General features: G+C 42.1%; 1 protein-coding gene across 1 annotated transcript in view; it reads left to right on the top strand.

Annotated features, from left to right (window-relative positions):
- LOC105487053 (solute carrier family 31 member 1) overlaps positions 1-15,143 on the top strand; it is a 38,407-nt gene extending 23,264 nt beyond the window's left edge. The window contains exons 2-5 of the mRNA XM_011750324.2: positions 9,791-9,954; positions 10,764-10,836; positions 12,299-12,467; positions 13,851-15,143. Coding sequence (XP_011748626.1) covers positions 9,826-9,954; positions 10,764-10,836; positions 12,299-12,467; positions 13,851-14,052 — 573 coding nt within the window. The 5' untranslated portion in view covers positions 9,791-9,825 and the 3' untranslated portion in view covers positions 14,053-15,143. The remainder of the gene's footprint in view (positions 1-9,790; positions 9,955-10,763; positions 10,837-12,298; positions 12,468-13,850) is intronic.
- Positions 15,144-15,989: the final 846 nt, after the last annotated feature.

Consider the following 15,989-nt stretch of genomic DNA (forward strand, 5'->3'; position numbering starts at 1 on the left):
ATTTCTGTTGGTTAATTTGGGTTTGGTTTTGTTTGTTGTTGTTTTGTTTGTTTTTTGTTTTTCTTTTTTTTTTTTTAGTAGAGACGGGTTTCACCATGTTGGCCAGGCTGGTCTCAAACTCCTGACCTCAAGTGATCTACCCACCTCGGCCTCCCAAAGTGCTGGGATTACAGGTGTGAGCCATCACACCCGACCTCTGTCAGTTAGTTTGGAATAGGAATATGAAGCCAGGACCCAGGGAATGAGTAGGAAACATTACAGCCTTCAAAGCGAAGAGTCTTCTCCCTAAAAATTTATCAGATTGTATTTCCCCTCCCACTTACTGGGAGCTACTGTGTTTTTTCCAAGCAACTCCAGTATATTGACCTAGAATGCCACTAAGTTCTTTTTTTTTTTTTCTTTCTTTTTTTTTTTTTTTTTAGACAAGGTATCATTCCTGTTGCCCAGGCTGGAGTGCATGGCGCAATCATGGCTCACTACAGCCATGACCTTCCAGGCTCAGGTCGATTCTCCCACCTGAGCCTCTTGAGTAGTTGGAACTACAGGCACACATCACCACACCTGGCTAACTTTTGTATTTTCAGTAGAGATGGGGTTTCTTCATGTTGCCCGGGCGGGTCTGAAACTCCTGAGCTGAAGCGATCTGCCTGCCCCAGCCTCTCAAAGTGTTGGGATTACAGATGTGAGCCACTGTACCCAGCTCAAAGTTCTGTTTATTGCTGTATTATATCAAGGTCTCCCCTTTGTTGTCCTACATCTCCTTTGCCACCACTCCTCCACAAAAGGTGTGTGGGATTTATTGAGCCATCAGGATAATTTTTTTTGAGACAGAGCCTCACCCTGTCGCCCATACTAGAGTGCAGTGGCGCAATCACTACTCACTGCAGCCGTGACTTCCCAGGCACAAGTGATCTCCCACACCCTCTCAAGCTGGGACCACAGGTGCACACCAGCATGCCCAGCTAATTTTTGTATTTTTAGTACAGACGAGGTTTCACCACGTTGCCCAGCCTAGTATCAAACTCCTGGGTTCAAGCAATCTGCGTGCCTCAGCTTCCCAAAGTGCTGGGATTACATGTGTAAGCTACCATGCCCAGCCATTAAGATTTTTTTTTTTTTTTGAGATGGAATCTCGCTCTGTCACCCAGACTAGAGTGCAGTGGCATGATCTCAGCCCAGTGCAACCTCTGCCTCCCGGGTTCAAGTGATTTTCCTGCCTCAGCCTCCTGAGTAGCTGGGACCACAGGCACGTGCCACCATGCCCGGCTAATTTTTTGTATTTTTAGTAGAGACAAGGTTTCACCATGTTAGCCAGGATGGTCTTGATCTCCTGACCTCATGATCTGCCCGCCTTGGCCTCCCAAAGTGCTGGGATTACAGGCGTGAGCCACCACACCTGGATGATAATTTTTATTTTTATTTTATTTTATTTTATTTTATTTTATTTATTGAGAAAGAATCTTGCTCTGTTGCCCAGTCTGGAGTGTAGTGGCACAATCTCAGCTCACTGCAACCTCCACCTCCTGTGTTCAAGTGATTATCATGCCTCAGCCTCCTGAGTAGCTGGAACTACAGACACACCACCATACCCAGCTAATTTTTAGTAGAGATGGGGTTTTGCCATGTTGGCCAGGCTGGTCTTAAACTCCTGGCCTCAAGTGATTCACCCGCCTCGGCCTCCCAAAGTGCTGAGATTAAAGGCATGAGCCACCGTACCTAACCAAGGTAATTTTAAAATTCACCTATAGAAGCAATCAAAACAAAGCCAGAGTCATTTCTCAGAGTGTCTGCTAACCCCATACAGGTCATCAAAAGGCAGGATTCGCCCAGTTAAACTGGTTGCTTGATCATGTGGACGTAGTCCATAAGCATGCATCCCTGTTTATGGTAGTGTACTGTCTTTGACCTTGAATTTTCTGTATAAGTGCTTGCCAAAAACTTACAGTTACCAATTATAAGTAATGAATATAGAAAGTAGAAGATAAACTAGATAGTTTTCTCTTTTTTTAATGTTTTTACAAATCTAAAAAGGAATATGACCCTAATCATTTTAAGAATAAAGACTTTCTTCCTTATCATGGAAGCCAGGAAAGACAGGCAGTCTCCAAAAGAATTGTCCGGGGCTCCAGATTATATCTGTCTGAGCTAGAGAAAAGAGCCCATGTGGCAGATGTATGACTACTTCTGTGTAGTCTTTTTGTGCAATCTAATCTCCATAGTCCCTATGGATTATTATATCTTATTCTTATTGTGCAATAGAAATAAGGCCAATACTCAATGCTAAGACTCAGAATAGGCATCAGAATTTAGCCATCTTGCTAATTTCCTAACTCCTGACCATAAATTTGTATGTATTTTTGTTAAAGATACTAGATTTTACAGACTGTGTCTGTCTTGGAGGTGACAGGGCAGGTATAGGGAAAACTTTTTTGATAATCTTTGGAGGTTGACTATGAAAGACCCTTGACTATAAGGAGGTTTTGAAAGTTATTTGGAAAAATATCATACCGTACTTATTAAATGGGGGAGAGAGGAAAGCAATAGAAGTGCTGAGCTCTTCAAGAGTCAATATAGCATGTGCTGTTTCCTATATTTAATAGCATTCAGAGCAACAGAAACAAGTTGGCACATAGCCAACTTCAGGTACCTAACTGAAGATAAATGTTCCCTAGAAACTGAATAGTTTAAAGCCTTCCTGAGAAAGAAACTCCTTTTCTTAACTATTTTATGGGAACTAAATTCCATATAACCTCTTGCTTAATTTTTTAAAATAGTCAATTCCTAGACCATTTCTCATCTTCTTTAATAATCCAAGAAGATGGCCAGGCCATCTTTTATTTTATATCACTTGAACTCAGGAGGTGGAGGTTGCAGTGAGCTGAGATTGTGTCACTGCAGTCCAGCCTGGGTGACAGAGACTCCGTCTCAAAAAAAAAAAAAAAGATCCAAGATTTCTGTGCTAGAAGGAAGAGGTCTTATGAACTGTTCACATGAGTGTTCATAGCCACTGCATGGTCTCAGGAATCAGGACAGGCAGAAAGAGACTTGAAAGTAGTCTTTTTTTTTTTTTTTTTTTTTTTTTTTTGAGACAGAGTTTTGCTCTTGTCGCCCAGGCTAGAGAGCAATGGCGCAGTCTCAGTTCACTACAACACAGCCTCCCAGGTTCAAGTGATTCTCCTGCCTCAGCCTCCCAAGTAGCTGGGATTACAGGCACCCGCCACCATGCCCGGCTAATTTTTGTATTTTTAGTAGAGATGGGGTTTCACCATGTTGGCCAGGCTGGTCTCAAACTCCTGACCTCAAGTGATCCTCCCACCTCGGCCTCCCAAAGTGCTGGGATTATAGGCGTGAGCCACTGTGCCCAGTCTTGAAAGTAGTCTTGACTCGCATACTTTGTAGGAGAGAAGCTAACAGACAAGTCAAGGGTTGTCTTAATAAAGTCAAGTGGGGAGAGAAACCCAGCTAATATTTTGACTAATGCCTTCTCCCACGAAGTTCACTCATTGGATTTTCCCTACGCAAGGTCTTTTATCCCCTAATCTTCCACATAATGATAATAACTGCCATTTATCGGGCACTTTGGTAGATGCTTTATGTATGTTATCTCATATAATCCTCCCAAGAATCCTCCAAGTTGTATAGGCTGGAGACCAGCTCCAGAATGGCTAAGTAACTTTCCCAGGACATACAATCAGATCACCTTCCTTTTCTTTTAAAATTCACCTTCACCTTCCAAATTCTTTGTATAGATGTGTTCAGTTATGTAGTTAAATCCTGTCATTCCATTATTTTAATGCAAAGGTGACTCTCCAGTATTGAACTATTTTGAATTATGTTAAAGAAAACTAGTGTACCTCAATTGGCAAAAAAAAAAAAAAAGTAAATGAAAGGGCAGTACAGTAATTCTAATCTTTCTTTGTTTTGGGGGTGGTTGTTGTTGTTGTTGTTGTTGTTATTGTTTGAGATGGAGTTTCGCTCTTATTGCCCAGGCTGGAGTGCAATGGCAGGATCTTCGCTCACTGCAACCTCCACCTCCTGGATTCAAGCGATTATCCTGCCTCAGCCTCCCAGGTAGCTGGGATTACAGGCATGCACCACCATGCCCAGCTAATTTTATATTTTTAGTAGAGATGGGATTTCACTATGTTGGTCAGGCTAGTCTCGAACTCCTGACCTCAGGTGATCCACCCTCCTCGGCCTCCGAAAGTGCTGAGATTACAGGCGTGAGCCACCACACCTGGTCACAGTAATTCTAATCTTTCTACCCTAGTTATAAGCTCAACTTGGTAAATAAAATATTGTAGGTGGATTTTATCATAGATTAAAGGTTAGGAATCCTAAGGGTTTTTTTATTGTTTGTTTTTCAGTTCTGTCCCTGAGTTACATATTCACGTTTTTTTGGTTAGTATTTGTAACAGTGGTGAGAGCCGGTAGGCATTTGGGTCATTAGGGATCCACCCTCATGAGTAAATTAATGTCCACTCTCAGGAGCGAGTGAGTTATTGCTTTCACAGGAATGGATTCGTTCCTGCAAGATTGGGTTGCTGTAAAGTGAGTCCATATCTCTTTGCACATGCCCACCTGCCTTTCTGCTTCTCTGCCAGAAGCCCCGCAGATGCTGGCACCATGCTCTTGGACTGTCCAGTCCCCAGAATCATGAGGCAAATAAACCTCTTTTCTTTGTAAATTACCCAGCCTGAGGTATTCTGTTATAGCCATACAAAACAGATTTAGACAGTATTGTTCTTTACAAATAATTTGTAAATTTGGCCTGGCATGGTGGTTCATGCCTGTTATCCCAGCACTTTGGGAGGCCAAAGTGGGCAGATCATTTGAGGTCAGGAGTTCAACACCAGCCTTGCTAAAATGGTAAAACCCGGTTCCACTAAAAATAAAAAATTAGCTGGGCATGGTGGCACATGCCTGTAATCCTAGGTACTAGGGAAGCTGAGGCCGGAGAATTGCTTGAACCTGAGAGGTGGAGGTTGCAGCGAGCCAAGATCGCACCACTGCACTCCAGCCTGGGCGACAGAGTGAGACTCCATCTAAAAAAAAAAAAAGTAGAGCAAAGATTGCTGTGACCGGCCAGGCGCGGTGGCTCAAGCCTGTAATCCCAGCACTTTGGGAGGCCGAGACGGGCAGATCACGAGGTCAGGAGATGGAGACCATCCTGGCTAACACGGTGAAACCCCGTCTCTACTAAAAAATACAAAAAACTAGCCGGGCGAGGTGGCGGGCGCCTGTAGTCCCAGCTACTCAGGAGGCTGAGGCAGGAGAATGGCGTGAACCCAGGGAGGCGGAGCTTGCAGTGAGTTGAGATCCGTCCACTGCACTCCAGCCTGAGTGACAGAGCGAGACTCCATCTCCAAAAAAAAAAAGATTGCTATGACCCTGGATTTTAACTTATTTTTACATCAATACCCATTTTTATTTTGGAAGCAGCTGAGCTTGAGTCATCTTAGATTAAAGCTACCAAAGGAACAGGCTAAAAAGAACCAATGGTAGTTTACCTCCTATAAGTTGAATTTCTATTCTAGAGAGAATGGGTTAGGTGTGTTTGATTGCTTTAGAAGATAAGTTATCCAAATACATACAGCACATCACTGAAAATTTAAGTGGGAAGATAAAAAAATATAATCACTTTCATTTATTATGCTTTAATAATTAATTTGTAAGTTTTTCCTTTTTTGATGTCATTTAGCTTTGCATATTCCCATGGGATCTTTTCCTAAAATAAAGCTTTTAGTGAGCTTAAGGACTTATCAGGATTGGTTTGTGTTTGAGCCTACAGTGTATGTTTATATAGTAATCTCCAACAGCTTTGTACCTTCCTATTCATACACCATTGGGTAAGCCTTGCATAGAATTCCATTACATTACATCCATTGTCTACTGACAGTGAGAGCAAGTAGATTCTGCTCTTGTTCTATCTCCTAGTATATTTGGATGTGAAATATATCCTGCACAGATGACACTTCAAAACAGGTGCATACTTTGAAAGGTTTTCTGGAAATTTGTATATACCTTGTCCTGAGTCACTGATATGTCTGAAGGGATTTGATAATGTGTCATCATTGAGTAGATTTCTCTTAATTGATAATGAGGGGCCTGAATAATTAAGAACCTGTGGGTCTTCGAAATTAGTTCATGGTAATAATTAATGTTATGAAAGTTCATCAAGGAAATCATCAGGGTTACAACTTTTAGGTAGTTTGTGGTACTATAGTCTTTTTTTGTTGTTTTTTTTTTTTTTTTTGAGATGGAGTCTCAGTCTGTTGCCCAGGCTGGAGTGCAATGGCACAGTCTTGGCTCACTGCAACCTCTGCCTCCCGGGTTCAAGTGATTCTCCTGCCTCAGCCTCCCAAGTAGCTGGGATTACAGGTGCCTGCCACTAGATCTGGCTAAGTTTTGTATTTTCAGTAGAGACGGGGTTTTTAGTCAGGCTGGTCTTAAACTCCTGACCTCAGGTGATCCGCTCACCTCGGCCTCCCAAAGTGCTGGGATTACAGGGGTGAGCCACTGCGCCTGGCCTAGTCTTGCTTTTTTAACAGTCCTTTACATGTTATCTTATATCCCAAAATGAAAATTATGACTGTTCAGTTTCCCTTTCTAGCTTTTAGCCTTAAAGCTCCTTGAGGAAAGACTCCATGTTCATTTCTTTATTTCCTTTGGTCTTAAGAAGGCACTCTTGCAAATATTCATTGCCTCTTCCTGACCACGATTCATATTGATAATATGGAATGAAATAATCCTTTATGGTTTTCTTATGCTATAATCATTTTTCAGACTCTTATTGGAAGAGAACAGTATTTGTGTCTTCTGCCTTTATCTTTTTATAAGGATGTGTTAATAGTCTTCCTGGCTAGCGAAAGTCTTTTCATTCTTACTGCATTTGTTTGGTTCAATATCATAATTTATGATCACTCAGATGCCAGTGATCTCTCCATCCTACCGTGATTACCTCTTTATCTGAAAACAGCTGCCCACCTGCCATTTGTCCCATCATTGACACTTTGAGCGTGGTCTTTTATTGTGCATTGTATTTTTTCGTGTTTACTTTAAAAATGTTGTAGACAAAGACCCTGTTATGTATGTTTTTATACCTCCAATCTAATCTCTTTATGGTAATGGTATCAATAATACCAGATTGTTGAGCTCTGTAATTTTTTTTTTTTTTTTTAATGGAGTCTTGCTTTGCTGCCCAGGCTGGAGTGCAGCGGCATGATCTCTGCTCACTGCAACCTCCGCCTCCCGGGTTTAAGCAATTCTCTGCCTCAGCCTCCTGAGAAGCTGGGATTACAGCCGCATGCCACCATGCCTTGCTAATTTTTGTATTTTTAGTAGAGACGGGGTTTCACTGTCAAGCTCTATAATTATAAAATAATCTAGTGTCTGGCATGAAAGGGGATCTTTGATTATGCCTACCTGATGCTTTGCCTTATCCTTCACTAGAAATAAGAACCTATTTCTTAAGCCAGCTGTCATAGAACCATGGGGTAGGAGTTAACAAGGAGAAAATAGATAAATAGATAGCTCCCTGAATCGATATAAATTTCCTACCTACAGTCTTTTTTTTTTTTTTTTTTTTTTTTGAGACAGTCTCCTTCTGTCACCTAGGCTGGAGTGCAGTGGTGCAACCTTGACTCACTGAAACCTCCACCTCCCAAGTTCAAGTGATTCTCATGCCTCAGCCACTCGAGTAACTGGGATTACAAGTGCACACCACCATACCTGGCTAATATTTTTGTTGCTTTTTTTTTTTTTAAAGTAGAGATGGGGTTTCATCATGTTGGGCCAGGCTGGTCTCGAACTCCTGGCCTCAAGTGATCTGCCCGCCTCAGCCTTCCAAAGTGCTGGGATAACAGGCATGAGCCACCGCACCTAGCCAATTTCTTCTTTACCTCTTAGTAATTGTGTCTTATTTCTCAGCTTATTTCCTTCACAACATGAAATTGTGTTTATTGTTTCTCTCCCTATTAGGAACCTTGTTTGTCATATTCACTGTTGAATTATTAGCACTTAGGTTAGAGTTTGGTATGTAATAGGAGCTTGATAAATATTTATTGAGTGCATGAATAATGAAAAGTATACTTGGTTTCATGAACACGAATACCTACTTGGAATTTTTAAAACCACTTTTTCTTCCACAGACTGGAGTTGAGGGACACATAAAGAGAATCCATCAACACCTTCCCTTCCACACACCCCAGCTTCCCACTCTCCCACTCCAACTCTAGCTATAGGAGTTATTGCTTCTGGGCCAGGCACAGTAGCTCAAGCCTATAATCCCAGCACTTTGGGAGACTGAGGCGGGCAGATCACTTGAGCTTAGGAGTTCGAGACCAGCCTGGCCAACATGGTGAAACCCCATCTCTACTAAAAATTAAAAAATTAGCCAGGTGTGGTGGTACACACCTGTAATCCCAACTACTCAGGCAGCTGAGGCACAAGAATCGCTTGAATCCAGGAGGTGAAGGTTGCAGTGAGCCAAGATCACGCCACTGTTCTCTAGCCTGGGCAACAATACAAAACTCTGTCTCAAAAATAAAAAAAAAATTTAAAGAAAAGGGAATTATTGCTCCTTGGTTTATGTCTTAGATGACTTTTGCAGCAATACAGTGATGTGGTAGTAAAGAAACAAGGCTGAATTTGCAGTTGTCTGGACTTAATTTAATATAGAGTATCCAATTTATACCTTGTTTTTCATGTTCTTCACTCTAATGTCCTGGTAGGATTGAAATTATATCTAAAGTCTGAGCACATTGCTTGCCTAGGGCCACAGTAGACCTTTCTTCGAATTTAAATTAGCTGAAGGCTGGTTGTCCTGTATGTGAAAATGTAATCAAAATATCCAGATTAGGCACAGGCCATCCCAATTAGGTGACTTATCTGAAGTCCTTGCTTTTCATCTGCTGACATTTATGATTAGAAAGCCTTAAAGCAGTTAAATTTCATTAACGGCGTTCATTTGTATCTTAATACAGATTGTCTGTTTCCTGCAATCCAAAGAAGCTGCTTTTCTTCTCCTTATCTAATATTTAAGTTTGAACATATATTAAGCAATACCTATTAAAGGAACTATACTGGCTGGACACAGTGGCTTACATGGGTAATCCCAACACTTTGGGAGGCCAAGGCAAGAGGATTGCTTGAGCTCAAGAGTTTGAGACCTGCCTGGGCAACATGAGACCTCATCTGTACCGTAAAACAAAAAATTAGCTAGGCATGGTGGTGGTGGTGGACTAAGCTAAGGCCTGTGATTCTACCTCCTTAGGAGGCTGAGGTTGAGGCTGCAGTGAGTTGCACTCCAGCCTGGGTGACAGAGCAAGACCCTGTCTCAAAAAAAAAAAAAAAAAAGGAACAATTCTGCAGAATAAGGAAGGATTAGGCATCTGTAGCCCTACATGTAAACCCTTTCTGCTACAGTCTCCAAAAGTGATCGCTATTAGCATGAATTCCTTCTCTCTCCATCTGTAGATTATGAAAAATAATTCTGAGTAAAGATGCCAGGAGAGCATTCATTTATTAGACAAATTCCATATAGACAAAGTATTTACCAAGAAACAAGCCCAGGAGCAGGGAACCACCAGGTTGCCTGGTGAACCAGCCTAGGTCAGAAATGGAGCAGGTCAAAACTCCTGTATTGATCAGTAGCGGGATCATGCCTGTGAATAGCCATTGCATTCCAGCCTGGGCAACATGGCAAGATTCCATCTCTAAAAATTAAAAAAAAAAAGAAACAAGATTTTTATATCCTTAAATTATTATATATAATTCTTTCTCTTAAAAGAATCTTCTGCTGACTCTCAACTTTTCCTGGAAAAAATGGATCATTCCCACCATATGGGGATGAGCTATATGGACTCCAACAGTACCATGCAACCTTCTCACCATCACCCAGCCACTTCAGCCTCACACCCCCATGGTGGAGGAGACAGCCACATGATGATGATGGTGAGTGCCATAGGAGGGGCAATGCAGGCCCTTTCCCACCCACTTGGGTAATAGAAATAATGGAATTTTAGTGTTGGAAGCTTATTATCTTTAAAGGTCAGTTTACCAGTGAGGATAACTAAAGCAGACCCAAGCAAGTAATTTGCCCAAGATTACATGGCAGGCTACTTACAGAGTCACACCAGAACCAAGATTTTAGGCTTCTTTCTTTGGTAGTCCCGTCTAAAATCGACTCTTTTCTGAATTAAGTTCTGGTCTTTATGCCTTGTGTGGAAAAGAGAGAAAGACAAAAGTTGGCCAGGCGCAGTGGCTCATGCCTGTAATCCCAACACTTTGGGAGGTGGAGGCAGGTGGATCACGAGGTCAGGAGATCGAGACCATCCTGGCTAACACGGTGAAACCCTGTCTCTACTAAAAATACAAAAAATTAGCCAGGCATGGTGGCATGTGCCTGTAGTCCCAGCTACTTGGGAGGCTGAGGCAGGAGAATTGCTTGAACCTGGGAGGTGGAGGTTTTAGTGAGCTGAGATCTCACAACTGCATTCCAGCCTGGGTGACAGAGAGAGAATCTGTCTCAAAAAAAAAAAAAAAAAAAAGAAAGAAAGATAAATGTTGATGGTGGGGGCCCAGTAGAGTACTCATGCTCGGTGCCTGTGGTAGTAACACTAAAATGAGGGCTTCCCACTCACGTGAGTGCCTCTTCTTACTATCCAGATCTTCTACTTTTAAATGTTCTAAGCTTCTTTGCCCCAAATTCTCATTTAGAATTTTCATTCATCTCTAACTGACTTGTTTTGGTTTTCTGGCAGCCTATGACCTTCTACTTTGGCTTTAAGAATGTGGAACTACTGTTTTCCGGTTTGGTGATCAATACAGCTGGAGGTGAGTAAGCCATCAGGTAGTGCTGGAAGGTGATAGTCACATGAGAGACAGTGACAAATAATTTGGAAGTCCAGCACCTGTTTCTGTCCTAACTACTGAGTCAACATGGTAATGATGCATAACCATCTTGGTTCCTATTTCCTACCTAGAAGGTAGGAAACACAGTACTTTTTTGGTCCTCTGGTAAACCTCTGTTAACTAACCTGTATGTTTTGGAGCTCTAAAAAATAATTTAGATACCAGATAGAAGTCTTTTGCAATCCATTTTCTTTCATTCTTTTCCAGAGTGTTTACTTTTTTTTTTTTTTTGAGATGGAGTTTCATTCTTGTCACCCAGGTTGGAGTGCAATGGCAGCTATCTTGGCTCACTGCAATCTCTGCTCCCAAGTTCAAGCAATTCTCCTGCCTTAGCCTCCCAAGTAGCTAGAGTTACAGGCACCCACTACCATGCCCAGCTAATTTTTGTATTTTTAGTAGAAACGGGGTTTTGCCGTGTTTGCCAGGCTGGTCTCAAACTCCTGACCTCAGGTGATCCACCCACCTCGGCCTCCCAAAGTGCTGGGATTACAGGCATGAACCACCATGCCTGGCCTCAGAGTGTTTACTTATTTAATAAGTTATTAGTCCTGGACATAAGACTAAGTCAAGTTAAATACCACAAAATAACTCTAAGTTTAAAACTATTGCTCTAATATAATACTTCAATTTTACGATAAATTAAGTGCCACAAAGAGTGAAATGACTTGCCCTCAATCATAGAGTTAATATGTCAGAGCTAGGACAAGGACCCAGACCTTCCAGAGCTACCTAGACCAGTGTTCTTTTAGTCTACCAAACTATGGCCCACATCCTTCCTGATTCTTGGCATGGCCCATCTTAGTCACTCCTAGTTTTGAGGTAGATGATTACCCATCTCTTTGTGTCTATTATGTTGTATGGTATACTTTAAATTTAACTTGCGCAAACTCAGTAGTCAGTTGGACTGCCTTAGGTACCAGATGTCTCTTTGGAGCCATAAAATCAATTTGTTTTGGGAAGAAGGAGAGCATTTCGTTCAGGTAACGTGTTAAATTAGCAGTTTGAATACATTTATGTCATTACCAACACTTCCCAGTGTGAAAGACTTAGAATTGAAATGCCTATTCAGGAATATTCTACATTGTGTGTTTCAGTGTAACAAACCTAATTTAATGACATCAAGCAGTCTGACCAAAAGGTTATTGTTGTTCTGATTTTTTTTCTTATCTTAATCAAAAAGTAAACATGTTATTGGCAGAGGCAATAGTTTTCAGTTACACCATCTTAGCTGTTCTCCTATCTGGGCAAGAGAAGAGGGAATAATATAATGTCTTCAAAAACTGAGAGTAGCATTTTTTCTGTGTGTCTTTCTAGCTGGACAGCACATTGGCTAATGATTTTGCACATGTTTGACAGTACCACCATATTTTCCTTCCATACTTAGAAATGGCTGGAGCTTTTGTGGCAGTGTTTTTACTAGCAATGTTCTATGAAGGACTCAAGATAGCCCGAGAGAGCCTGCTGCGTAAGTCACAAGTCAGCATTCGCTACAATTCCATGCCTGTCCCAGGACCAAATGGAACCATCCTTATGGAGACACACAAAACTGTTGGGTAAGAACTGAACAGATCCAGATGAAGTCCTAAAGAGCTTGATCAGTTAAGCAGCAAAGTGCAGCTATGTGATCAGCAGCAGCCCTCTTCTTGAGTTAGGAGTTCTGTATGACCTTGATCAAAACTGTCCTTAGAGGTTTGGGTTGTAGGTCATGAGCAGGCCAAAGGAGGAATGAGAGGAAGTCTTCTGCAAATATGAATGTTTGTTCTGAGTTGTAGGTATTGGCCACTTCAGAAGAAGGGAAGTGAAGAATCCATATTTTAAAATATTTACCAAAATAATAATGAACAAGTTAAGAAATTCAGGTCAAGATATAAAAGAATGGCAGATTGCAGTTGATTCTATAAAATTACACCTAGTCAGCTCTGTCCTCTTTTTGTTTACAATATAAGACTGTATTAATTTCTGTGTTCTGTCGAAGAAAGTATTTGGGTGATTATTGGTTTTTCCCGTGGATTGGCAAATGTTTTTTGAGATTGTTTTAATAAAAATGTAAGTCTTAAAACCAAATTGGACCTTAAGAAATCCTATAGACCGACATCCTGCTTTCAAACAAGCAGTGTTATTTATTTCCATTGTACTGATGAGCTTACTGAGGCCCAGAAGGATTGTGACCTACCTAAGGTGGCACAGGGGATGAATAGCCAGGGCTCCTTATCCCTAATTAAGTAATTTCTTCTATACTACCCAACCCTCAATTCTATTTTTTTTTTTTTTTTTTTCTGGAGACAGGGTCTCCCTCTATTGCCCAGGCTGAAGTGCAGTGGCACGATCTTCACTCACTGCAACCTCTGCCTTCCAGACTCAAGTGGTCCTCCCACCTCAGCCTCCCAAGCAGCTGGAACTACAGGCATGAGCCACAACACCCAGCTAATTTTTTTTATTTTTTGTAGAGACAAGGTTTTGCCATGTTGCCCAGGCTGGTCTGAAACTCCTGAGCTCAAGCAATCAGCCCACCTCAGCCTCCCAAAGTGCTGGGATTAAAGGCATTAGCCACCACCCCCAGCCTCTGTTTCCGTGTTTGTAGAATGTAAACTTTACAAAGGTGGGAAACCTAAAAACATTCGGGCAGATGAGCGGGAGAGGGTTTACGCTTCCCTTTCAGGATCTAAGGTGGAGATAAGTCTAGATTACTGCTCGTCCTTTTCTCCTTCTCCGGAAAAGGGTTCCTCCTCACAGCCATATCTGACCAATGTTTATAAGCCTGACAGCCCTGTGCTGTTTCATTTCCATGGACCAATCAAAGAACATTCAAGTACCCATGAGTTGCCAGAGTGGCTGTCCAGTTCCAGCTGAGCTCATGGCAAGAGCTCTTCCCTCTTTCTCCTGATCTGCAGAACTCCTAGGAGTCCCTGATTGTTGTGTCCCTGTTTACTCTCCAGGCAGCAGATGCTGAGCTTTCCTCACCTCCTGCAAACAGTGCTGCACATCATCCAGGTGGTCATAAGCTACTTCCTCATGCTTATCTTCATGACCTACAACGGGTACCTCTGCATTGCAGTAGCAGCAGGGGCCGGTACAGGATACTTCCTCTTCAGCTGGAAGAAGGCAGTGGTAGTGGACATCACAGAGCATTGCCATTGATGTCAAACTCTGGCGTGGCCTTATCGATTGCAGTGGGAAGCTGTTCAAGACTTGAAGACGTGATTTCCTGCTCCAATCATCCCTTCTTGCTCCTCTTTGTGCACGTACACACACACACACACACACACACACACACACAGACACACACACACACCTCCTGCTCAACAGAGGTTTAGTTTACAGTCTCTGAGCTAAAGTAGTAACCTCCCAAATTGTTTTTTCTAATAAGCTGAGTTTCCCATTTCTTTTAAGGAGAAGCCACCCATGAAATGTCTTTTCCTTCTCCATCATCTTAGAGCCATGTTATATGTTCTTGTCTAATCCATGTAGCTTTTTGTTCAATGACTTGATCATCTGCTTCCTTTTTGAATTTTTAACAGATAGTAAGTAAATTTGGTAGTTTTTTTCCCTGGGTCAGCGATGGAAAGGGGTTAACTTCAGCCAGGATTGATGGCAGCTGAGGGAAATTCTTGCCCAACTAAACCCAGAACTCAAACTTAACATTAGAAAATAAGGTCCAGGGCCGGACACAGTGGCCCACGCCTGTAATCCCAGCACGTTAGGGGGCCAAGGCAGGCTGGATCACCTGAGGACAGGAGTTCGTGACTAGCCTGGTCAACATGGTGAAACCCCGTCTCTACTAAAAATACAAAAATGAGCTGGGCATGGTGGCGGGCGCCTGTAATCCCAGCTACTCAGAAGGCTGAGGCAGGAGAATCACTTGAACTTAGGAGGTGGAGGTTGCAGTGAGCCAAGATGGCGCCATTGCATTCCAGCCTGGGCAACAAGAGTGAAACTCCATCTCAAACAAAAAGAAAACAAGGTCCAGTTTTTGGATTCAATGAGTGGGAAATACATTGTGCCTTTGTCCAGATGTGATGCATTATACCAAAATTTTAGTAGTGTGCAGAGGGGTGGTTTCAGACTAAATACAGGCTTAGAGCTTGCAGAGTGTGTATTCTTGGATGGCTGACTCATCAACCTGCATTCCCACTTAACACTTTGATTAGCATGAACTTGCCAATCAAAAAATGACAATCAGTTTTAGAAAATAGAAATAGGTATTTTTAAATAAAACCATTCGCAGTTTACTTTGGCTTGATACCTTGGTTTGTCCCAGCTGAAGTGAAGCAAAAGAGTTCGAATTACTTTTTCCATTACCGTTTTCGCATGTCTGCCTCTAAAACAGTGATTTTCAAGCTTTAGTGTGCATCAAAATCACCTGTAGGGCTTGTTAAAACACTGACTGCTGGGCCTCAACCCTAAAGCCCCCAGAGTGGCACTTCTGAGTTCCTGCTCATGTTACAAGGGACCACACTTTGAGAATCTCTGCTTTAAGCTAAGGAAATATTGCCTGGTGGGCTGGCTGCCTGATACTGGGCATGGAAATTTGAATTGCTGATTGGTAGATGGTGTGTCTGGACTTAACTCATGTAGTAAATACTGCTGATCAATACCTAATCATTCCACATTTATTGAGCTCCACCTGTGTGTGTGTATACCCAAGCATACATATGTGAAGGGCTGTAGCCAAAGTATTTTTACTAGCCTGTATGAAGTCACTAGTCCTTATTTTTAAAGGTCTGTGGTTTCTTGGAAGTAATTTGATTGTTGAGAGAGACCTTTGATCTGCAGTGTAAATCTACCAGTCATGGGCCAAAAGGGCAAAAGCCCAGCTTTCTCTTTGGAAAGACTCAGGGTGTGGTTTGCTGATGGCCAGATTTTCCTCAGGCTCCAACAACTGTGCTCATACCAAGCAGATCCTCATCCTCCATATAACCATCTTTGTTATTCGTGGGGGTTTAATTACATTACAAGTGGCCAAAACCCCTGTTCTCAGTGAAGAACCACATTGGATTTTTATTCTGTTCAGTTGTAGTCTACACTGCAGTCTTAGTCCCGGTTCAGACTACCTCTTTAAATTGATTTGTCTTGTG

This window comes from Macaca nemestrina, chromosome 14 (genome assembly GCF_043159975.1).
Source record: "Macaca nemestrina isolate mMacNem1 chromosome 14, mMacNem.hap1, whole genome shotgun sequence".
In the NCBI taxonomy this organism is placed as follows: domain Eukaryota; kingdom Metazoa; phylum Chordata; class Mammalia; order Primates; family Cercopithecidae; genus Macaca; species Macaca nemestrina.